This window comes from Hylobates moloch, unplaced genomic scaffold (genome assembly GCF_009828535.3).
Source record: "Hylobates moloch isolate HMO894 unplaced genomic scaffold, HMol_V3 SCAFFOLD_14, whole genome shotgun sequence".
NCBI classification, from domain to species: domain Eukaryota; kingdom Metazoa; phylum Chordata; class Mammalia; order Primates; family Hylobatidae; genus Hylobates; species Hylobates moloch.
In genome coordinates this window covers 54,286,147-54,310,660 of record NW_026652289.1, presented here as the reverse complement: position 1 = coordinate 54,310,660, position 24,514 = coordinate 54,286,147, and the positions used below count along the sequence as shown (strand labels likewise).

Below are 24,514 nucleotides of genomic sequence, written 5' to 3'. Positions count from 1 at the left end.
ATCATTCCTTTTTGCAGCCTGCTTTTATCACTTCTCAGCATATTGTGAAGTGTCCATGTATGGAGGCCTCATGGCAGAATTGCACAGCTTTTCAGAACACAGGCTCAAGTCCCTGCAGGCCTGGATTTCAGACCCTGGCTCTATCACTCATCAGTCTTGTAACTGAGCAAGTTACTCACCTTTCTGGGCCTTGGTTTCCGCATTGGTAGAACGGGGATAATAGTACCTATCCACGCAGGTCTGATGAGAGGACTGAGGGAGGGCACATAAAAAGCTTAGAAGAAGGCCTGGAACACAGTGAATGCTCAATGAGCATCAGACATTAGGAATTGCTGTTGTTCCTGACCTCATGGCTGACTCCAGCCCCCCAGCCCCCACCTCATACCCCACATCCTGTAGCTAGATCCCAGCCTCCACCAAGTTCTAACCTGGGTCTCCCAGGGTGACCTTGGGTCGTCTGACTACTGAGCTGTTTGGAGGGCTGATGCCCAGTCGCCTCCAAGTGGCATCCAGTGGGATTTCTGAGAGGTTCTTCCCTGGGTTCTCAGTGACGAGAGGAATGAGAGGAATTAGAAGAGGGGGAAGGAGGAGAGAAAAGGTGAAGAAATAGCTATGATTGAGCCAGACCCTACAAACCTGGCCCTGGATCTTCTCAAGTCTCCATTGCCCATAGACCTCCTCCCCTGTGTCCACACTTGGGGTTTCTCCCTGAGTTGGTATCACAGGACGTGATGTGGCCCCGGGGAGAGAGGGCAGTGTGGCTGCCCTCACATGGCCAGGATAGGTGAGGATCAAGTCATAACCACCCCTCCAGGGAGTTGCTAAGACTTAGGGCCATGGCTTGGGGCTCCTGGTGCTCACTGGCCTTGTGGGGGACCCACTGACTTTCAAGTGTAGATGTGGATGTGGGACCAGGGTTGCTATGGGGCAGTGGGCTCAGCTCTGGGCTCTGGGATCCACAGGAGATGAACAACTACCGGCGGGCCATGCAGAAGATGGCAGAGGACATCCTCTCTCTGCGGAGACAGGCCAGCATCCTGGAAGGAGAGAACCTCATACTGAGGAGCTGCCTGGCCCAGCAGGAGGAGGAAGAGGGGCAGGGCAAAGCCAGTGAGGCCCAGAACAGGGGTGAGGATGTGCAGGCCACCAAGGGCACCTGGGCTTCTGCCTGGGCCCAGGCTCCAGGTTGTGCAACAGGGTGGCTGGGAGCTTCTCCCAGATGTGCATGCTGCTGGACTCTGGCAAATAGGAGCCCCTCGCCCACAGACACTCACACAGTCCCTGCCCAGCTGGGTCCTCTCAAGGATGGGAAACAGAGAATCCAGTCCCGTCCCAAGCCCTGGGGCCAAGGGATATGTGCCTTCCTGCTACTGACCATGCTGATTTGAGCTGGGAGAGGCTTCCTCCCTGAGCCGGCTCCCCAACCCACCTAACAGTGTCCATGAAGCAGAAACTGCTACTGAGTGAGCTGGATATGAAGAAACTGAGGGACAGGGTGCAACATTTGCAGAATGAGCTGATTCGAGTGAGCTGGGGCTGGTGGGGGCAGAGGGGAGGGAACTATGGTGGGGAGCATCAGGGCGAGAAGAGTCTGGGAGGAGAAGGGAGAACAGGCACAGAGGGAATGGAAGCATGGAAGAAAGGGGGACCAGCCCAGTGGAGGACTCAGCAGAGGGGCCGAGGCAGACCCTCAGGGCCAAGGTGGACTCCCAGGCACCCATTCTCTCCCCTTCCCTCCTCCCCCATCTCACAGAAGAATGATCGAGAGAAGGAGCTGCTCCTTCTATATCAGGCCCAGCAGCCACAGGCTGCTCTGCTGAAGCAGTACCAGGGCAAGCTGCAGAAGATGAAGGCGCTGGAGGAGACCGTGCGGCACCAGGAGAAGGCAAGTGGCAGACGGGCTGCCCCTGAGGCCCACTGATGATGGCACAGTAGGGAGCCCCTGGGCCAGCCCAGCCTCTGCTCTGCTCTCCAGGTGATCGAGAAGATGGAGCGGGTGCTGGAAGACAGGCTGCAGGACAGGAGCAAGCCCCCTCCTCCGAACAGGCAGCAGGGAAAGCCCTGCATGGGTGGGTCGACACTCTGATGTGATCAGCTCCCCAGCTTCTGCCCCTCCCCTGGAGGCCCTGCCTTCCTGGAGCCTCTCAGCTTCAGGAGAACCTGCGAAGAGGTCCCCTGCATTCAGTTATGTCTGTGGGCCAGGGAGACCCAGGATTGCCCTGCTCCCCTCCTCATTCAGGCCCCTCATCCAGAGATCCCCTGAGCTCCCTCCTTCCCTGGAAGCCCCTCAGAACACAATCGGGATGCAGTGTGAGCCAGGCTAGAAAGAGGCTGGACCTCCAGAGAAGGGCCTTGCAGACTAGCACAGCAGAGACGGCCTTCCCCAAAAGAAGGGCCACCTGGGGCAACACTTCCCAGCTCCTAACCCCAGGATCCGTCGAATTATTTCCCCATACCGCCAAAGATTCTGCCTCTGCAAAGCAAACAAACAAAAATACTTTGATTAAATCAATGATTTGGGGCCAGGTGCAATGGTTCATGCCTATAATCCCAGCACTTTGGGAGGCCGAGGAGGGCAGATCACTTGAGGTCAGGAGTTCAAGACCAGCCTGGCCAACATGGTGAAACCCCATCTCTACTAAAAATGCAAAAATTAGCTGGGCATGGTGGCGGGCAGCTATAATCCCAGCTACTTGGGAGGCTGAGGCAGGAGAATCACTTGAGCCCAGGAGGCAGAGGTTGCAGTGAGCCAAGATTGTGCCACTGTACTCTGGCCTGGGTGGCAGAGGGAGACTCCGTCTCAAAATAAATAAATAAATAAATGATTTGGAGGTTTTCTTCCCCATTGATATTAACCAAAAGCCACCTAAAACTGCCAGTCAGCCTCTGATAAGCAGAAAGGACCAGGTAATACCATATCAGGCCAGCCCAAAGCAAGGGATTTCCCTGAGCCTGCCTGTGCAACCTCACCCAGGACCCCTGTGTGCCCAGCTCTGTGCTTAGCCTTCACCGCTGAGGGTCTCAGGGACAGGAGGGTGTTTCTAGGGGACTTTAGAAAGCAATGAAAGCTGGGCTGGCCTTTCAGGAAGCCTGAGGTCATCCAGGAATCTGGATGAGACTTAGAAGGCAACCTAGGGAGGGGAAACAGCCAGATCAAAGGCCCAGGGAGTGAGAAGAATTCCAGGATCAGAGAAGGGAGGAAGAGAGAGGTGAGGAGCTGAAATACACTGAAGACAAATGAGGATTTAGAGAGAACGTTGGGGTCAGGTTCTAAAGAGCCTAGAAGGACAGCCTGTGTGCACCTGATCCCACTGGCAGTAGGGAGCCATTGAAGGCTTGGGAGTAGAGGGGAGGGGTGGCAGATTGAAGCAAAATGCTGGAGCAGATCAGGACAGGGACATGGGAAGCAGGAGAGCCCATCTCACCAACATCTGTGGCCGTGTCTCTAGGCTTCCCTGTGCTCTCAGCCTCTGGCCTTCCCTTGGGTTCTATGGGAGAGAACCTGCCGGTTGAAATTTACTCGGTGCTGCTGGCAGAAAACGCGAAGCTGCGGATGGAGCTAGATAAGAACCGCCACCAGCCGGCCCCCATCATTCTGCAGCAACGGGCCCTGCCGGTAAGAGGCCCTTGACCTGGGCCTGCCTGTGCCGGTCACTGGGTGCCCAGAAATCACCCATGGTACAACCCAAGTTGAAGATCAAGACCAAGAGCTAGGCTTCCCAGGGTCTCCAGTCTGCCTGGAGGCTCCTGGAATCAGTTCTCAGGCCTTGGTCTTTTTCTCCTGTGGAATGTGTGTCCCCGAACACTTCACCTTTAACCTCATCTAGCATCCCAGGAGAAAGCAAGCCCCTTGTTGACCCTTGGCCCCTGAACCCTGACCCCTTTTTCACCTGGCTGGCCTCCATCTGGACCCTACACAGGCCTCTCAAAACACCCTTCTGGAGCATTCCCTGGTCTTGGTGCAGCCTTAGAGAGCCCTTTTCCATCCCAGGTGGACCCCAGGGAGTTGGGAGCAGGAGGAGACTTGACAGAGAGGCTGCGAGAGACGCATGGCCCAGGCCACTCAGAGTGCACAGGGACCCTGCCTGCACAGGTGGGTGGCCCAGGGCCTAGAAATGCCCAGGCCCTGCTCCACCTCTGAAGCTGCTTCGGGGCCCCTTGCTTTACATAAACCCCCAAGCAGAACATTTGGAATCACAGAAGATTGGGCAGGGCGGGGGCACAGGAGAGTTTTCTCTCCATCCCAGGACTCGCCCGAGGTGAGTTCTGCTGAAAGCACACCTGACTCGTGGACATCCAGGTAAAGTGTGAGGGATGAGGTCAACCACCTCACAGGTTCTTCACTTCACTGAAAGACTCCCAGTGCATTAATTATAGGGGGCTCCCTGATATATTTTACATTAAAAAAAAGTTGTGTCAAAACTTCATATTCTCAAAATCTGTGTGGGAAACAGCTGTGAAAAAGGCACATGCCAGATCCTGTTCTGAACTTCCAGAAGAGAGTTCGGCCCAGGTCTGAAGCTCTGCCTCAGGAGCTCAGTCTGAACTCAGGCCTGACTGGTTTCTTCCTCAATACCTTACGGTTTCCCAAGCTCACACTGCCACAGCCCCCAGCTGGGGCCAAATGTGAGTTTGTGCTTTGCCTACAGGATCTCCTCTCTGGTACTTCAGACAAGTTCAACCTCCTGGCCAAGCTGGAACACGCTCAGAGCCGGATCATGTCCCTGGAAAGCCAGGTGGGTGAGATGCAGGAGTTGATGAGGCTGGACCAGGCTCACCACACAGCCTATAACCAGGGCTCAGTGTGTGAGCAGGGTCTAGGCTCAATCTATGACCAGGATCAGGGCTTAGTGTGTGGCCAGGGTCAGGGTTCAGTGTGCAACCAGGGTCAGGACTCAGTGTACAACCAGGGTCAGGGTTCAGTGTGCGACCAGGGTTGTTAGGGTTCAGTGTGTGACCAGGGTTAGGGTTCAGTGTATGACCAGGGTCAGGGTTCAGTGTGCGTCCAGGGTTAGGATTCATTGTGTGACCAGAGTCAGGGTTCAGCGTGCAACCAGGGTCAGGGTTCAGTGTACAACCAGATTAGGGTTCAGTGTGTGACCAGGGTTAGGGTTCAGTGTATGACCAGGGTCAGGGTTCAGTGTACAACCAGGGTCAGGGTTCAGTGTGTGACCAGGGTCTGGCTCTGTCTATGACCAGAGTCAAGGTTCAATGTGCAACCAGGGTCAGGGTTCAGTGTACAACCAGGTTAGGGTTCAGTGTGTTACCAGGGTCAGGGTTCAGTGTGTGACCAGGGTTAGGGTTCAGTGTGTGACCAAAGTCAGGGTTCAGTGTGCAACCAGGGTCAGGGTTCAGTGTACAACCAGGTTAGGGTTCAGTGTGTGACCAGGGTTAGGGTTCAGTGTATGACCAGGATCAGGGTTCAGTGTATGACCAGGGTCAGGGTTCAGTGTACAATCAGGGTCAGGGTTCAGTGTGTGACCAGGGTCAGGCTCTGTCTATGACCAGAATCAGGGATCAGTGTGGACTCAGGAGCAGAGCTCAGTATGTTGTTGAAATGTCCATCTGTGTCTTGGTCAGGCTGCCTGACTGTTTGGCCCCCTCACCTTTACCCCGCCACCCCTGAGGTCTCGGGAAGGTGTCAAGCCCACATGGCTCAGAGCTTTGCTTTCTGCCTGGACAGCAGGCTCAGGCCCTGGTTGTCCTGGCCATCAGGGATTAGCCCTGCTGCCCATGGTCCTCCAATTGTCCCTCTCTGTGTCTGCAGTTAGAGGACGCAGCTCGACGCTGGGGACGAGAGAAGCAGGATCTGGCCACACGGCTGCAGGAGCAAGAAAAAGGTTTCAGGCACCCCTTGACCTCCATCATCATAGAACAGCCCGTGAGTGACTCCCCTGGAGTAGCTCCCAGGGGCTCAGGTGGTGGAGCAGGAAGCCATCCCACCCCCAAAGTCACTGGGCCCTGAGAAAAGCCATTGTGGGGCCAACTCCGGGGCTGGGGGTCAGGAGTCCTAGGCTCCCATTCCTGCTCCATTACCAACAGAAGGCTCGGTCTTAATTCCCCCACCTGTCTGAGGGGAACAGAAAACCCCTGCCAAGACTACCCTTTCCCCCACGGGGTGCTGTGAAACTCAAGGAGATCGCTGTGGATGAGGGGGCCATGCAGGCATCTCCGGGATGCCCTGACACTGAGTGTGCTTTAGGACTGGCTGCGCTCATGGGCAGAGTAGCTTGTGGCCCCACCACCCTGACTCCATGGAGCCTAAGATTCTCAAATCAGCACACCCTTCCTAGATGGCCACGATGTAGGCTCCACTTTGCCAACTTCCCGAGAACAAACAGGCCTGCTCACAACTGCCGCTCAAGTTCAACCCCGGGACCGCCCAGCCCCGCAAAGCAAAGACCCTGACTTCTCCTGCTCTTGAGCCAGCTGTGCTTTGCCCATGGCCACAGGCTCAGCAGCAGCTCCTGGGAAAGGCCTGGAAAGGATGAGGCAACAGGCAAGGAACAAAGGCAACCTTTGCACACTCACCTGAGCCCTGGGGACTCGTGGAGAAATTAGGTGTCACCTGCTGTGGCAAAATGGGTTTAGAAATCTTTGAGAGGTCATGGCCCACTGGGTTCTGGACACTCTGAGGCCTGGTTTAGTCAGGCAATATGCCCTTGAGCAGGTCGCTCCCTGGGAATGGGGGGTACTCATGCGCCCCGCCTTGCACACCACAGAGTGCCCTCACCCACTCCACGGACCTCAAGCAGCCCTCAAAGCTGGAGCCCCTGCTGCCAGCTCAGACACTAAGCTCAACAAGCCCTCGAACCCCGAGAAGGAGACTGCTAACTCTCAGCAGACCTGAGCCCCGGAGCAGGCCTCCTTCCCTGTGTGCTGGGGAGTCTCATCCCCGCCCCCTAAAAATGACTTTATTAAATGTTGTAGCTCTGTGAGCATTTGCCTCTTTCCTGGAGCAGGGCAGCCTGGGGGCCCTGCTTCCTCCTCCTAGACCTCACTCTGGGTCTGGGCCTGGGCCTTCTGCTGCAGCCTTACAGCCTCCTGCCTGCCCCAGGAGCCAGCATCTTTGGAAAGCCAAGGGCCACAGTGGACCCAGCAGCGTGGAGAGAAGAGGGCTTCCAAAGCAGGGGCCAGGGAGACGGGCCCCTTCCAGACCCGGAGAAGAAGCAAGGCCACCAGAGACCAGCTCCGTTGGGAGATATGAGGGAGGCTTGTCCTTTTCATCTGCCCCAAAACATCTATCGTGTCTGACGTTCCTTCTTTCAAGTTTGGTTTGTCTGTCTCATGGAAAGGGAAAGACTGGGAGACTTGAAGCCTTCCTGTGGCAGTCACGTATCATTGTGAAATACTCCATTAAGCCACTAGGCTGAGCTGGCAATGATGTGTCCAAATGTAGCCAGGGGCAGGAGAGCAGATTGGGCCAGGGGAAGGAGGCACCTACGGGGAGTCAGGAGGCCCGGGTTCTGGGGGCAAGCATGCTGTGTGACCTCAAGGGACCCAAGCAACCTCTCTGGGCTTCGGTTTCCCCATCTATTCCATGCAGAGCTTGACCTCTTTGGCTGTAAGACTCTTTCCAGCTATAACATTTCTGAGTCAAAGCTGACTCCTAAGTCAGAAAAAGGACCAGAGAAGAAAAAGGACACAGGAAGGAGAGACAAAGACAACAGGGAAGAGGATTGTGTGGTGGGGAAAGCAGAAAGCCTCCAAGAGTGGATCCAGATCTCACAGCTTTGGGCAGGAGAAGCCAGGCCAGCTGGACCACTGGCCTCAGCTGGACTAGCTTCCCCCACCTGCCTGCAGGACTTAGACTTGGATAGCCGAGGGCCAAGAGGAATCAGGTCAGGAGTTGTGAGACCCCAAGGGATTAGGGGGCGGAAGTCGAGACCAGTGTCGTTCAGTCCAAATAACAAACCAGCAGCTCTGCTGCAAAATAGTCTCCCCACCTCCCGCCCTTGGACAAGGGGGCACAAGCCCCCAGAGCAAGAACATGAGGCCTGGAGCAAGGCCAGGGGAGGCCTGGGAAGGGTAAAGGAAGCAGGCTGGCCTCTCATCCCCAGTCAACCACCTCACACCAGCCCTTCAGTAGCAGGGGTTCTCACCCACAGTTCTCAGCCTTTGCCATGCCCAGGACTCTGGCTGGGCCTTGGCAGGAAGTCCTCATGCCCCACAGGGAACTCCCACCCAGAGTTCACCCAAGCAGAGCCCTGTGCGAGCCTTACCCCTGTGGGGCAGGTCCACTCAGAAAGGCAGGACTGGCCCACACCTGTTGGGGCCACCCACAGAACTCCCCAGTTCTCCTTTGCCCTTCTGCCTGATGCTTCTGTAGCTCCTGGCACAGTGGCAGTTGCCTCCCCTCCTCTGCCCCACTCTGCCTCACCCCTTGCCCCAGGGAGCCTGGAATTGATTCTGCTGGCTCCTGAGCTGCCATGGGTGAGGGGGTCCCAGCAGAGGTGGCTTCAAGCGTGGCTGCCTGGGGTCTCCTGAGCATGCCCAGATCCTGCTTTAACCGAGGAAGCATCTCCACAGGAGTGATGAACACCTAATGAGTCTGATGGAACGTTAAGACACCACATGGTTCAGCTGTTTATTGTCTCCATGGGGTGGGTGAAGAGAAGTGGCCCAGCTGAGCTGAGGAAGGTGACCACTGAGAACCCATTCTACCTGCTCAGCAGGCTGGGCAGAAAGGAGCAGGGCTGGGGACAGACGACTGAAGATGCAGAGACCCCATGGGCCCCACCCCCTGGGCCTTCCTCCCATGTGGCTGCAGGCCATCCTCTCTGATCACTCCTGGGTTGCTTCCTGGTTAAAGGGCCAGAAGGTGAAGGAGATGGGCTTTTCAGGCATCAGGATGAGGTTGAATGTGGTGCCCACATCGCTGAGGTGTTGGATTTCAACTCTGAAGTTCTCCAGCATCTGAGAAAGGCAGATGGTAGGTTTAGGGGAGGGCAGGGGAGGATCTGTCTCCCTAGCCAGGCCCATTCACCCATAGGCAGTGCCTGTGGAGTGTGATTTGAGGAGTTCCAAGGAGTTCACCACCAGCTCCTGGTGTAACCCTGCACAGTGCCTGATAATGCACCCTTAGTGCTGCATTCCCTTGATTTAGGCCTAGACCTTAACTTATCTACAAACCTCAGTCCTATCCCATCCCATCACCACCATGGGAATGGATGGCCAGGGGCATCAGTGGGTGATGAGTGGTTGAGCCTGAAAGAGGGGGCAGCAGGGAATTGTGGGAGAGAGCGAGAGCAAGTAACTAGAGGTAGATGTGCCCCAGCACTGACATCCTTGGGCTCTGGACAGAGATAGGAGGAGGAAGGTTGGTGCCTTCATTAGGGCCAGGGCCAGCCCAGGGTGCCTAGATGTCCCCAGCTTGACTCACATTGATGAGGAAGATGGTCATCTCTAGCTCAGCGATCCGCCGTCCCAGACACTGCCGCACACCCCAGCCAAAGCCCAAGTTCCGGAAGTAGGTGACATTCTTGTCTTTGCTCAGCCATCGGGTTGGGTCAAAATTTTCCGGGTCGAAGAAGAAGGTGGGCTCTCGGCCCAGAGCATAGATGGCCACCTGCACCAGTGTCTGAGGCAAGGTGATCAGAGGCCTGAGTAAGCCCCACTTCCCCACAGCCCTGAGCACAAAACCCCCTTCCCCAGTCCCCTGCCCTCTCACCACCACTCCCACTCCCCAGCATGGCTGCCCGGCTCTCCAGGGCAGGACATTCTGCCCACTGTGCAGCCTTGAACAAGGCCCTGCCCCTCCGTGATCCTTACCCACCAAATGGGGATGGCTGAAGACCCAAGGCCAGGAAGATTGTCCCACCCTTTCCTCAGACCCAGGCAAATCATGAAGTCTCCCTCCTAACCCTGGGTTCCAATAACATCCTAGAGGTCACCGCCCACCATGCCCACCACCTCTGCCCTTCACTCAGACTTGGACTGCTGCCATCAAGGGCCCCACCAGGGCCCCAGCGCCACCCTCTGTCTGCAATTCCAGCCTGCCCCAGCCCTCTCTGACTGGCGGAGCCTACAGCCTGCTGGCTGCACCTACCTTGGCAGGAATCATGTAATCTCGAAGAACCAAGTCATTTACAAGATATCTCTGCAGGGTCACGGAGATGGGGTGAAGTCTGCAGGAGGAGGGCACTCAGAAGCTGATGGCCCCAAAGGCTGGACACAGCCCCCGGAGCCCCACACCCTGTGTGGCATCTCATCCCCAGCTGCAGCAGCCTGGGGGGACCGGGGGGTAGGGCCCTGGCTCTATTTCTTTCTCCTCCAGACTTTTCACTTCCTGCTTCCAACCTCCTCCACCAGCCCATCCTCATAACCCTTTCCCCGGGCACTTCCCTGGCCCTGCCCAGGGATTGGAGTTGGGAGCGGCATGGGTGGATGTGGGCTTGCCTTAGTGTCTCCTTGATGCTGGCTTTGAGGAGGGGGACCAGCTGCAGCATCGTGGCCATGTCTCCCTGGGCCTGGCGCCGCGCAGCCAAGACCTCTGCCCGCAGCATATCCTGCACCTTCAGGTTGCGTGCCATCTCGTACAAGTGCCACTGCAGGGTCATGGACGTCTGGTGGGGAGTAGGGTATACAGAAGACCAGGAGGGCCTGTCACTCCAGGGCCCCTTGAGGTCCTTGACCCCATGCTAAATTTTCATTTCCAAGAACCTCTTTCTCCCCCACCCCCATCCGAGTCTCCAAGACCATCCTCTGCTAAAGCAAAACACATTCCATTGTCTAAAAGGCAAATGTCCAAGAAGCCTTTCTTGCCGGCCAGGCAGAAACATTCAAGGCAGCTCGTCCCTGCCCTCATCCCTCATGTCACCAAAAACCCACCCATGTCCCCAGCGAGTAGAGTGTCAGCTACACAGCCAATTCCTTCTTCCAAATAATTCCAGAGGCTCTTAGAGGCCAAATCCTTCTATAATGATTGCACTCCAGAATGACTGCCATTCCTTTTGAAATGCCTTGTTAAACAACCACCCCTCTTTCCAGTAGAACTTCCTAAAACCTTAGCCTTCACCTATAGCAGCATGGCTTCAAGTAAGGCTCAAAGAGGCTGAAACCAGACCAGCCAGATGTTTCCTATTAGTGTTGCAATTAGTGTGTGGTGTGTGTTGAAATTAATCCGCTAATCTCAACATAAGCCAGAGGCTGTGACCACTAGCCCTTCGCCAGAGATCTGAGTGACCCTCATCAAACCCCACAGTCCCAGATTCCTCAACGATGGCAAACCAGGCCAGTTTGGGACTCCAGCCTGGAGCAGCCCTCCCTCCTGGGGACTAGGACATGGGTTGTTGACACATTATCTTACCAAGGATCATATTTTTGTCCAACAGACTTAGACACCCTCCTCCCTCCTCCTGGCAGGGGCAGCAACGACAAGCTGTGAGGTAACATTTATTAAGCACATATTATATGGCAGGCAGTGTCCTAAGCTGTTTACATATGTTACCTCATTTAATACTCACAAACAACCCTCTAAGGTATGTTACCATCATCCCCCTTTTTCAGATGAGGAAACTGAAACAACACACAGCTCCTTCTCAGCTTAAAATCCTTGCCTGGCTCCCCAGAGCCTCCAGATGAAGTACAGAGGCTCAGGCCTGAGCCACAGGGCCCCTCAACACCTGCCTGCTGCTCCCCAATCCCCCACTCCCCACCTCTCTCCAACACACACCTAATGCTCCAGCTACATGGCATGGCACACAGCCCCTGAAGCCCAGAAGTCTTCCCCATGCTAGGTCCTCTTCATGGAATTCCCTTCCCCACCTAAGAAGCAAGGATGTGCTCCCTCTGCAAGACTCTAATCAAATATGTGTATTCATCTCAGTACTGCCAAGGCCTGCCATAGAGATGTACTTGGGATTTAATAAGGTGGTTAACTGTGTTACTAGCTGTGTGACCTTGACCAAGTTATTTAACCTCTCTGTGCTCTAGTTTCCTCATCTGAAAAAGGGGGATGATGGTAACATACCTTAGAGTGTTGTTTGTGAGTATTAAATGAGGTAACATACGTAAACAGCTTAGGACCCTGCCTGCCATATAGTATGTGCTTAATAAATGTTACCTCACGGTATTGTTTCTTTGGTGCTGGTGAGTGATTTTTGAAGATCTCTTCTACGTAATAGACAATGAACTATGTTTAAGGTATGCTCAAAGGCTCCATCTGCAGCCTGTCTCAGGGATGGAAACTCCTTCATCAGAGTGTAACACAGATATAATACCTGGGAACGAAAGTGATTCACCCAGGGGGCTTGACATGTGCTTCTCCCTAGTCCTGAAATGCTATTCCTTCTCTCTCCTCCTGGCAACAGCCTGCAAGACACGCACGTTGAATTTTAGCTCCTCTGTGGAGCCTTCTCCGTGTCCTTCACGGCCACATTAGCCACTCCCCGCCTCTCAGCTTTGTCAGTGGAGGGTGCTTGCCTCTGTCACTGCAGTGTGCTATTCCTCCGTTCACATTGCTGCCTCCCTGTTACAGGCTGAGCTGTAAACCCCCTCCCAAAATTCATCTGCTGAAGTCCTAACCCTCAGAACCTCAGAATGTGACTATATTTGGAGACAGAACCTTTAAAGATTTTAAAGTAAAATGAAGTCCTTGAGGAGGATGCTAATCCAGTTCTGATTAGTGTCCTCATGAGGAGAGACAATTCTGACACAGACACAGAGGGAAGCCCACGTGAGACAGAGGGAGAAGACGGCCATCTACAAGCCAAGGAAAGAGGCCTTAGAATGCACCAACCCTGCCAACACCTTGACCTTGAACTTCCAGCCTCCGGAACTGTGAGAAAATAAATGTCTGTTGTTTAAATCGCCCAGTCGTCGGCCGGGCGCGGTGGCTCACGCTTGTAATCCCAGCACTTTGGGAGGCCAAAGCGGGCGGATCACGAGGTCAGGAGATCGAGACCATGGTGAAACCCCATCTCTACTAAAGAATACAAAAAATTAGCCAGGCGTGGTGGTGGGCGCCTGTAGTCCCAGCTACTCGGAGAGGCTGAGGCAGGAGAATGGCGTGAACCCGGGAGGCGGAGCTTGCAGTGAGCCGAGATTGCACCACTGCACTCCAGCCTGGGCAACAGAGCGAGACGCCGTCTCAAAAAAATAAATAAATAAATAAATAAATCGCCCAGTCAATTGGATTTTGTTACGGCAGCCCTAGCAAACCACACCCCTCCCCTCTGAGCCATGTGAGGACATTTGAGGTCTACTGTATTCGTTTTGAGATGGAGTCTCGCACTATCGCCTGGGCTGGAGTGCAGTGATTCGATCTCGGCTCACCACAATCTCTGCCTCACGGGCTCAAGCGATTCTCCTGCCTCAGCCTCCTGAATAGCTGGGATTGCAGGTGCCCACCACCAGGCCCAGCTAGTTTTTTGTATTTTTAGTAGAGATGGGGTTTCACTATGTTGGACAGGCTGGTCTCGAACTTCTGACCTCATGATCTGCCCACCTTCACTTCCCAAAGTGCTGGGATTACAGGCGTGAGCCACTGTGCCCAGCCAGGACTGATCATTCTTAATATCCAAAGAAAGAAGTTTCTAGGGTGCCATGCTGCTATGGAAAGAGCACAGGGGATGCCTCTAGGCGTTGGGGGCACTGTAGGGTACTGAGGGCTGGAAAGGGGAGGAGGAAGGACAACAAAAAGACCCTGGACGGCAGAGCCCACAGCAAATGCCTCGGCCTCCCAATGTTTCCGGGCTCCTGCCTGCTTCCCTGGATTTGAGTGAGTGTGTTCTCCACCAGGAGCTGGGGGCATTGTCCTCCATCAGCAGGGCTGTGACAGAGCAAGCCTCCAGAGGGGACCTCCTCCTGCGGAGACTTCACGTGGAACCTGGACCTCACCACCATGCCCAGCCACTCCTCTCTCACAGGCAAAGAAAAATGGCTGATCAGCCTCAAATCATGCCCAGGGTGACTTGACTTTGACCTCACCATCCTAGGAGATTAGTGCTTTGGAAATGAGGCAAGGAGGAAGACATATCCTACATGAGCAGGAATGCCTTGAACAACAGGGTTTCAGACAACGAGGCGCCTGGTGGGGAAGGGGCACATGGGCACAGTGGGGAACAAGGTGCCGCCCCTACAGCCACCTCACCGTGTCCACCCCTCCTGCCAGCATCTCCGTGACGTTGGCCTTGATGTCCTCGAAGGACATCTTGCTGTCTCCCAGGAGTCTGTAGAGGATGCCACGGTAATCGTGGTGAACACTTCCTTTCTGTCTCAATTCCCAGTAGAAGTTCTGGGTGTATATGTCAGCTGTGGGGAAGGAGGAAAGAAAAAAGAGTGAGGTTCCCTGCAGGTGGGCGGGAAGGAGGGTAGTCTGTGGTGAAAGGTGGCACCAAGGGCCTGGGGATTCTGGAGCCCTGTGCTTCTTAGGCTGCCGTTTTACTGAGCACTTACTCTGTACTAAGCCCTTCATATCTTTTTTTCGTCGAATTCTTGGGGTATGTGACATCATCCCCATTTTACAGATAACAGAGGTGCAGAGAGATAGTCACTTGCCCAAGGTCACGTGGGTGTAAAGGGCAGAGGTGGAAGTTGACTCTGCCATACCCTGACCAGCCTTCTCCACCCAACCTTCCCCATCTCTCCCACCCAAGTCCCTGTCATCCAGCACAGCCGTGGCTCAGACACTGGCCCTTTGCCCTCTGGGGAACATGAGCTCCTTTGAAGAAGATCACAGATGTCTTTGTTCCTCTTTTTCCAGAAAAATCTAATAATCCCCAACAGCCAGCCTTCCATCCTCCATTTCCAGGGGTTCCAGGGCCTTCCTGACACCCATGCCTGCCCACCACAGTGTGGGTTTCCTACAGGTCAAGTCAGTGCCCATTGACATAGCGTGGGACAAAGGAGCTGGCTGAGGCCTGGGGCTCCGAGGAGGAGAGCACAGCCAGAGAAGCCCTCACCTTTACTGAAAATCACGTCCCATGCAGCCACATGGTCCTTCCAGGTCTTGGTCCTGAACAGACGGAACAGGTCTGGGGGAAGGTTGAGCATGGGGACGCTGGTGTGAAACATCTGGTAGATGGCATCAATGAATCGCTGGGCCTCGGGGTTCACTACTTCCTCCAGCATCCCCTGGCGCTCCCCAAAAATGACGTTAGTGATGGCTGCAGGGAGAGGCAGAGGCTGAGAAGCCATTTCTGACGGGGCCATCTGAGAGCCACAACTCCCAGGGATACCTCCACCCTCACCTCCCTCAGCACAAAGGATCTCTTGCCCATACCCTCAGCCTCCTTCAGTAAATAAATTGAGGCCTGAGTCCCAAAGGGCTAAGATGCAAGGCTGAGAAAGCTGACCTCTGGCAATCACACACGTCCTGCAGAGGGGCATGTGGAGGACCTGAAAGGTGGGAAGCAGGGTCTCCAGCAGAGCTGAGAGAGGGCCTAGCCCAGGATGCAACTGCTCTGCCCACGCTTCCACCAAGAGAGAGTCCTCATCTGTAATTGGCTGAACTGGCTAAATACTTCCTGAAACAGGTCAGAAAGGAGACTGAAGGTCATAAATCCCTGGATAATTAACCATCCAGGACCTAGTCTTGCTGGACCTAAGAAGTTACAACAGCCTCAAGTTTTCCCCACCTACCGGGTGAGTAATTTGAATACTGATTTCATACAAAGCTCTGGGCACCCCAAATCTCTTGCTCCGACCACACAATCTTCATCAAGCCACAGGGCCTTTGTATGTGCGGTTCCCTCTACCTATACTGCCTGACTTCCTTACCCCATCTAGATAACTCCTACAGATTCTTCAATGCCTACCTCAGATTAACCGTTGAACTCTCCTCTACCCTACCAGACTCCAAAGGTCTATGGCCCAGGAGGTGGAGACTTGCAGAATGAAGGTCCAAGCCAAGCTCTGGCTTTGAAGGATGGTTGCAATAGGGACCTGTACTTTGGGGACCCTTGCTCCTACAGCACAAATGCCAGATGAGAGAGAATGCCAGATGAGAGAACCCCAGAGCAAGGGGTCTCACTCTGTTGCCCAGGGTGGTCTTACATTGCCTCTGAGTAGCAGGCAGTGGAGGATATGATCAGCAGCTCATCCCAGAAGCCAGTCTCAATGCCTCTGCAGGGTCTGTACTGAATCTCAAGGTAAGAGAGTGAACACTGAGTCCTCCCACCCCCATGCCCACTGCCAGCCAGGTGCAAGCCCCTTACACTCAAAGGCAAAGCGAAACAGGTCATCACTGATGTCCCCTGAATAATTTCCAGAGCCCGCCTTCTTGATGCGCCTGTGCAGGACACTGACGAAGTCCCGAGACACTGCATCCAACAAGGGCAAAAAGTTCTTGGTGGTCTCTGGAGCCATCACCTCCTGGTTCAGGGCCACCCGGTCTTTCTTCCAGGCTGCCGACTTCCTGAGAAAACATGGGCCCACAAGCCCTCATGGTCACAGACCCCAGGCCTGGTGAACACAGAGGGAGCTGACTCAGTTTTCCCAGGAAGCTGAGTCACAGCTCACAGCATCCAGCACTCCCACCAGGGCCCCTGCCCTCACCTCTCCCAGCACCCTCTGCCTCTCACCTCCTCCCTGCTCTGCCTGGCTGGGAGAAGAGAAAGGAAAAAGAGTGAAGGGGAACAAAACTCCAACTCCCCTCCACTCCCACTGCCGAGGACCAGGAACTGATATTCTTAGAATCCTTTGCGTAACTTTCAGTCTCTCCAGTCTTTGCCTCAGCTGCAGGCATGCCTTCCATGCCACCCCCACTTCCTCTTGGCTGATGCTCACCTTTGACACTCCAGGGCCCCTCTATATAACATTTTCTGACTCTTGCACAAACAAAATTGACCAGCCTCTCCTCCTCTGCACCCCCAACCCTCCCATTACTCACTTCTGTCGGGGGACCTCAGGTGCCCAGAACTGGGTTGGTCATAATAAACCTTAATTCATGCACACCCTTGAAATTCATCAATCCATACAAAGTCCTCTTCGTGACTTGGGGGTGTTTTTGTTGATAAGAATGTTATCATAAACTTACCACCCACCATAGAAACTAGGAACTTGACAGTAACTTACACTTGCCCTCCTGGTCCTTCCACATCCTTTGTTCCCTTCTAAGGAGACCACCCACCAGAATCCCTTGCTCTCATTTGTGTCTAATTTTATCTAATCTCCATTTATTCCCAAAAGGTACTATTACAAAATATATGCTCGTGTTTAACTTCTTTTAAAAAGCTGTCGGTCGGGCACGGTGGCTCAAGCCTGTAATCCCAGCGCTTTGGGAGGCCGAGGCAGGTGGATCACCTGAGGTCAGGAGTTCAAGACCAGCCTGGCCAACATGGTGAAACCCCATCTCTACTGAAAATACAAAAATTAGCTGGGCATGGTGGCGAGCATCTATAATTCCAGCTACTTGGGAGCCTGAGGCAAGAGAATCACTTGAACCAGGGAGGCAGAGGTTGGAGTGAGCCAAGATTGCACCATTGCACTCCAGGCTGGTTGACAGAGCAAGACTCCACCTCAAAAAAAAAAAAAAAGAAAAGCTGTCATGCTTTGTCAGATTTGCTTTTTTCACTTAGTTGTACCGTTCTAAGTATCATCTGTATTGCTGTGGGAGACTGAGACCCTTCATTTTGACTGGTGTGTACCACAATTCACTCACTTATAATCCTATTGGGCATTTCAGTAGCTTTCTGGTTTTTAATATCATGAATGGTACCACTGCAAACATTCTACTACACATCCCCCAAAACAGGGGTACTTTTTGGAGTATATCTCTGAAATCAAACTGCTATGTCACAGGTATGCAAATATTCCATTTCAGGAGAAAATGTCCAACCATTTTCCAAAATAGTGGCTCCAGTTTACACTCCCACCAGCAATAGATGAGAGCCCCATTGCTCTGTAGCCTCACCCACACTTGATATGGTTACATTTTACCTTTCCTTTTTTTTTTTTTTGTTTGAGACAGGATCCGGCTCTGTCACCCAGCCTGGAGTGCAGTGGTGTGATCTCTCCTCACAGCAACCTCTGCTTCCTGGGCTCAAGTAGTTCTCTGGCCTCAGCCTCCCAAGTAGCTGGGAACACAGGTATGTGCCACCACATCGGCTAATTTTTTATTTTTTATTTTTTGTAGAGATGGAGTCTCACTGTGTTGCCCAGGGTGGTCTTGAGCTCCTGAGCTCAAGCAATCTGTCCGCCTTGGCCTCCCAAAGTGCTGGGATTACAGGCATGAACCACTGCACCCTGCCCCGCATTTTACATTTTTGATGGGGTGGGTGTGCTAGGATCATGCCTATAATCCTAGCACTTTGAGAGGCTGAAGCAGGAAGATTGCTTGAGCCCAGGAGTTTGAGACCAGCCTGGGCAACATGGCAAAATCTCATCTATACTAAAAATGTAAAAATTGGCTGGGTGTGGTGACACGCACCTGTAATCCCAGCTACTTGGGAGGCTGAGGTGGGAGGATCACCTGTGCCTGGGAGGCAGAGGCTGCTGTGAGCCATGATCAAACCACTGCACTCCAGCCTGGGTGACACAATGAGACCCCATCTCAAACTAAAAAAAAATTTATGAACAATTTGGTAGAAAATGGTATCCACTACACTTAAATACACTGATCTGTCCCCATGTAGGACAAATGTCTCACTGCCCCTTTAGCCTGTATGGGACTCACGGTGGCAGTTCCCTGCTCTATTTGTCACTGTATCTCCAGTTCCTGGCACAAGTCCTGATTCATCGAGGATATTCAGTAAGGTGGGACTCAGTGAGCAAACCAATCAGTGAGAACCTTGCCAGATCTTTAATTATTCATTAGGATCTTCAGCATGACCATTTCCCTGAAGGCTGGCAGAGCAATTCGTCATCACCATCATCATCATCATCACCATCATTTGTTTTAGAGAGGCAGGAAAATGATGGGGATTCACCTAGAGGCCCTGCTAGGAGGCACAGGGCAAACCTGGCCTCAGCCCCTCACCCCCAGCCTCTGCCCTCTCCACAGCTCGCCACCACCTCCCTCCAGTCCCTGGGAGATGGCCCAAGACTCACTTCAACAGGACTCCTACGGGTCTCTGGTAATACTGGTGATAGGCGACCCAGGGCGGGATGAGGAACCGTTCTGGGTTGGGGCCCTCGGACTTAAAGAGAAGAGCCACATCTTCAGGGTCGATGACATAAACCGACTCCACGTTGCCGAGCTTCTCCCTGGGGGGGTGGGGGAAAGGGGCTGATGGAAGGATCCGAGGAGAGCTACGGATACAGGCTCAGCACAGCTGCCTCACAGTTCCACAACTTGCTGACTGTGGGACCTGAGTCAAGGCCCTTAACCCCTCTGAGTCTCAGTTTCCTCTTCTGTAAAATGGAGACAAATACAGTACCCGTCTCACAGCATTGCTGAAGGACAAGATGACAGGAAGTATATGGATGTGACTTTTGTTAAACATTCTACAAGTGACAGCTTTATGATCACTGTTGCTGCTGTCCCACAGCACATCTCCAGGGCCAGCCCAAAGCCACCCCAGCGCCTTCCATGGACCAGCAAGTCCTCCGCTTCTCGCACATTCTTCCTGTGTCCACAACCAAAGCAGCCCCAGCTTCTCACCCGTCCACAGAGCTCAGAACTATGGCACACTTTCATGTCACTGCTAGAGTGACTCATAGCTTGCAGGGTAGGCCATATTCCAGGCCAAATCCCCATCAGACTCTACAACTGAAATTCTGGGAGTGGCTACCCTGCCCCTAAGAGTCAGAGGCCACCCAACAACACACTTTGTCTCTATTAAAATAAAACTTCAGTAAAACATCAAGCCCCAGTATACAGGCAGGGGAGATGGGCTTGCAAATCACTTTGCAGACAGTCTCTATTAAATACAACTGGGTTTTTGTTGTTATTGTTGTTTTGAGACAGGGTCTCTGTTACCCAGGCTGGAGTGCAGTGGTGTGATCACAGCTCACTGCAGCCCTGACCTCCCAGGCTCAAGCGATCCTCTCACCTCAGCCCGTCCAAGTACCTGGGACTACAGGCACCACCATGCCTTGCTAATTTTTGTGTTTTTTGTAGAGATGAGGTTTTGCCATGTTGCCCAGGCTGGTCTCAAACTCCTGGGCTCAAGAGATCCTCCCACCTCAGCCTCCCAAAATGCTGGGATGGCAGGTGTGAGTCACTGTGCCTAGCCAAATACTACTGTTATATATGACTGGTGTTCTTACATGAAGAGATGAGGACACAGATACACACAGAGGCAAGACCATGTCAACACACGGGGAGAAGATAGCCTCTAACTCCAAGAAGAGAGGCCTCAGAAGAAAGCAAGCAACTCAGCCAAAACCTTGATCTCTGACTTCTAGTTTCCAGAACTGCCAGAAAATTAATTCTGTTGTTTAAGCAAAAAATAAGAAATAAAAATACAACTACTAAAAAACAACAGAAAATTCCGCTTCTTGCTTGCCTCTGCCTTTTGTCTAAGAAAATTAATTTAAGATATACTTGTAGGCAAAATATCATAAAAACATAGAGATACAAGCCAAGTGCGCTCACATGTGTGCGCGTTCTCTCTCTCTCTCCTCTCATAGTGCTGCTTTAACCACTAAGCCAGAAAGCCTGGGCCTACCTTGACGAGTTTCAGGCCTTCACCTGTTCTGTGGCCGCCCAGAAAATCCCCTCAGTGTTTTTCCAGCTACCACGTGTCTTTGCACTAACTAGCTCCATACCCCTAACCCAGTTCGGCCAAGCCCTTGAACTGCTATTATCATGATCAATTCCACTTCTGGGAATCTAGACCAAGGCAATGATCTGACATCAGCAATGATGCTTGATGGATGAGGATGTCCATTGCAGCCTCATGTCTAACAGCAAAAAAGTCAAGAGTAGGTTGTATGTTCACTTTAAAGAACCGGCGAAAAAAAAAATCCATACTGTGGACTACTATGCTGCCTTTTAAAATTATATTAGAGGCAGAGCACAGTGGCTCACACCTGTAATCCCAGTACTTTGGGAGGCTGAGGAGGGAGAGGGAGGATCACTTGAGCCCAGACATTCAAGGCTACAGTGAGCTATGACGGCACCACTGCACTCCACCCTGGGAGACACAGCAAGACCCTGTTTCAAAAAAAAATATATTAATAAGATAGATCAAGAAAAAGGAAGAAGATATATATAATAAACGAAATGGGATTTTTCCCCAGAAGTCTGAGGACCACTGAACAGCACTTTCTCTTAAAATATAAAATAATTTTACATTAGAGAGAGAAAAAAGGAAAGAAGTCCTTGATATATTGTTGTGAGACAACATAAGCAGCATATATAGTATATTCACCTACTTCATGGTACTTAAATGTTAAATCAATTGGAATTGATTGTATCTGACTTCAATTTTTCATTTGTGTTTCTCTGTATTTTCTAAATTGCTCTATATAAAACAAGAACAGCCTTTGTGTTAGGAAAAAAAACCCACAAAAGTTGTATTTTAAATTCCTCACATTTATTCACAAGTTTACTGTTTATTAGCTATAAGTTCAAGTATAATGACAGAGCTGGAAGTCAGACAATTCCAGTTACCGCCCTAGCTTTGCTCTCATGAGTTGTATGACATTGACAAGACCCTTCTTCTCATTGGGCCTCAGTTTCCCCATCTGTAAAGTGGTGAGATAATAACACCAACTACAGGGATATGTTGCAAGATTCAGATGGAAGTGACTCAGAAAACAGAAAGGTAATTAGGGTCTGGAGGCAGGGAACATAAGGCCAATTCACACTTGAGCTGTGACAGGAAATATCCTCTCCATAGGGCGTATGCTGTAAATGACTTTGTAACTTTACTTCATCCTCTTCATTTACATAAGGCATATTGAATTAACCAATGGAATGCTCTAAGGGGTATTTAAACTCCCAAAAATTCTGTTAATGGGGCCCTTGAGCTCCTACACTCAGGCCCCTCCCACACCGTGGTGTGCATTTCCATGTTCAATAAATCCCTTCATCCCTTCCTTGCTTTGTTTGTGTGTTTTGTCGAATTCTTTGTTCAAGACGCCAAGAACCTGGACACCCTCCACCGGTAACATATATTTTGGCCAGCCAGCCAGGAGGAATAGGTGAGCACAAAGTTTGGGATTCGTTTTTCTCCCTTTCCTTTCTGCTCCATACAGGGGCTCTCCCTTTCTCTTTTCTGTTCCAACTTGGGACCCTTGCTGGTCCCCACCTAAACACGGAGACAACTGCAGGTTTCTGGCAGTGGCCAGTGAAACTAAGCGGTTTCCATGTGGAGAAGCAGCCTGACTGCCACCGCCCGGTTCGCTTAAGGAACCTGGATCTTTTTATGTTTTTCTTCTTTTTTTCGTCTTTTTCTATTTCAGTCTTTCAGCGGCTGTTTCCTAGTAGCTCCTTGAGGCTGGGGTCACTCCCCAGTACTGCCTGAAGGTCTAGGAATGAAAGGGAATAATTGCCCTGCCCCAAAGCGGGAAGGACTTTTTAAAAAAATCTTTTTTGCCTGTGGTTCCTGATCCCTACATGCGGTGCTGCTCAGAGCAAACTCGTACGTGTTTCTGGGGGCTTAAACCTTCTTTTCTTATGCTAAATTCTTCCCTTATAGTACTCAACTAGCTAAGGACAAAAAAGCCCGCACGGCATCCAGTTCACATTACAGTTCATTGCTACTCTTATAAAGCTCATAGTATGCTCCGGAGGGGAAAACCTGCATGCGATGCCCACCTAAAGCCAGAGACGGATGGGACCCTAAGACTGGACCCCACAGGAGGATGCTCTGTGGGTCCTGCGGACCCCAGCCACTCCAAAGAGGATGCTCTTGGCAGAGGTTCTGAGGTCTAGCCCTCCTTAGAATTTTCTCTCCGCAGTTGCAATGTTGTTTGGCCCCAGCATTGTTTGGAATCTGAAGTTGACTGCTGAATTGGAAAGTGGAATAGAGTTGCATGTATCCAGGCTTTTGTGCTGCAGCTCTAAGCAGGGGGCCTGGTTAACATGTGACACCCTTCTTTGAAGTCTTGGGAGGTTTGGCCTTTAAAAATCAAACCGTCATGGAGACTGCTTTAGCCAAAATTTTGGTTCACAGCCTTCATTGGATTATCTATTGGGGCAAAAACTGGCAAGCTTGTATTGCTATCTCATGGCTAAGGTTCCAAGCTATTGAATCTTTGTTTATGTGTGTGTATACATGTCTAGATGTGTTTATTTGTATGTACACTTACTGTTATATGTTGTGTCTACCAAATTGCCTTATAAGTAAAACAGCACTCATAAATTAAGTAAATAAGTCTAAGCAATTTTCAAGTTCACGTGACTTAAAGTATAACTTTACTAAACAAGCTAGCTTTAAAATTATTAGTGGAATAAAAATAGAAATGCCTTCAGTATTAGCAGTATACATTTTGTCTGAATTTTATGTTTGTCTTTGCTATTTTTTGTTTGTTTGTTTGTTTGTTTTTGAGATGAAGTCTCACTCTGTCACCCAGGCTGGAGTGCAGTGGTGCGATCTCAGCTCACTGCAACCTCTGCCTCCTGGGTTCAAGCAATTCTCCTGCCTCAGCCTCCTGAGTAGCTGCGACCACAGGCACGCGCCACCACGCCCAGCTAATTTTTAAATTTTTTAATAGAGATGAGGGTTCACCATATTGGCCAGGCTGGTCTCGAACCCTTGACCTCATGATCTGCCTGCCTCAGACTCCCAAAGTGCTGGGATTACAGGCGTGAGCCACCACTAGATACTTTTAAATGTCAGTGAATTCAACCTGGGAGCTGCCTGGGGCAAGCCTGCCTCCCCTTCTATTCAAAGTCTCACAGAGATAAATGCATATCTGATTGGTTCCTTTGGAAAGGCTAATCAGAAACTCAAAAGAATGCAAACATGTGTCTCCCACCTGTGATCTGAAAGCCTCCAAGCCCACTCCTTGCCTTGAGTTGTCCCACCTTTCAGGACCAAACCAATGTTCATTTTACATATGTTAATTAGTTAAAAGTAATTTTAACTTGTTAAAAGTAAAAATTGAGTACAGCGAATGGGACAAATGCTTTAGGTAAACTTTTTGTGTAAATTAAAATCTTAAAGTTATTTTTGGCACTCATTTAATATCTGCGTCATTTCCAAGTAAGAAAGTGTTGTGATATGGGGACATATGTTTCTAAAATTGTGGAATTGTTCTTATCTATAAATGCCTATATCTGATATTTCAGGATTTCTTGCTTTTTAGGGTTTCACTAAAATTTTACATTACTAAGGATAAGGTTTCTAGTTAACACGTAATTCTGTATACAAAATGTGCCTGAAAGAGTTATTAGTAAAAAAAGAAAAGAATAATTTTGTCTGATTCAGCAGTTATCTAAAAGTTAGTTCAAATTACAGTTTTGAAAAGGTTATTTATGAAACAATGTAGTAAGGAACCATTAAGTAGGGGAGAAAGATGAGGAAAAGTTTAAATAATAAAATATTCTTTAAAACCTGATAAAGAGGCCAGGCGCGGTGGCTCACGCTTGTAATCCCAGCACTTTGGGAGGCTGAGGCGGGCGGATCACGAGGTCACAAGATCGAGACCACGGTGAAACCCCGTCTCTACTAAAAATACA

General features: G+C 51.5%; 2 protein-coding genes across 4 annotated transcripts in view; one reads left to right on the top strand and one right to left on the bottom strand.

Annotated features, from left to right (window-relative positions):
* CCDC33 (coiled-coil domain containing 33) overlaps positions 1–6,406 on the top strand; it is a 100,342-nt gene extending 93,936 nt beyond the window's left edge. Inside the window, exons 10-18 of one of the 3 annotated variants that reach the window (XM_058427755.1) lie at positions 963–1,128; positions 1,437–1,525; positions 1,754–1,885; positions 1,976–2,069; positions 3,450–3,616; positions 3,992–4,093; positions 4,650–4,736; positions 5,768–5,881; positions 6,294–6,406. In XM_058427755.1, coding sequence (XP_058283738.1) covers positions 963–1,128; positions 1,437–1,525; positions 1,754–1,885; positions 1,976–2,069; positions 3,450–3,616; positions 3,992–4,093; positions 4,650–4,736; positions 5,768–5,881; positions 6,294–6,308 — 966 coding nt within the window. In that variant the 3' untranslated portion in view covers positions 6,309–6,406. Of the gene's footprint in view, positions 1–962; positions 1,129–1,436; positions 1,526–1,753; positions 1,886–1,975; positions 2,070–3,449; positions 3,617–3,991; positions 4,094–4,247; positions 4,364–4,649; positions 4,737–5,767; positions 5,966–6,293 lie in introns of those variants that run through there. The other 2 variants (XM_058427754.1, XM_058427756.1) reach the window with 2 other exon arrangements.
* A 2,167-nt stretch (positions 6,407–8,573) lies between these two features.
* The window catches only part of LOC116481899 (cholesterol side-chain cleavage enzyme, mitochondrial), a 30,436-nt gene continuing 14,495 nt past the window's right edge, over positions 8,574–24,514 (bottom strand). The window contains exons 2-9 of the mRNA XM_032174925.2: positions 18,991–19,146; positions 16,158–16,357; positions 14,904–15,107; positions 14,093–14,253; positions 10,399–10,565; positions 10,049–10,127; positions 9,383–9,580; positions 8,574–8,916 (exon numbers count right to left, since the gene is read on the bottom strand). Coding sequence (XP_032030816.1) covers positions 8,785–8,916; positions 9,383–9,580; positions 10,049–10,127; positions 10,399–10,565; positions 14,093–14,253; positions 14,904–15,107; positions 16,158–16,357; positions 18,991–19,146 — 1,297 coding nt within the window. The 3' untranslated portion in view covers positions 8,574–8,784. The remainder of the gene's footprint in view (positions 8,917–9,382; positions 9,581–10,048; positions 10,128–10,398; positions 10,566–14,092; positions 14,254–14,903; positions 15,108–16,157; positions 16,358–18,990; positions 19,147–24,514) is intronic.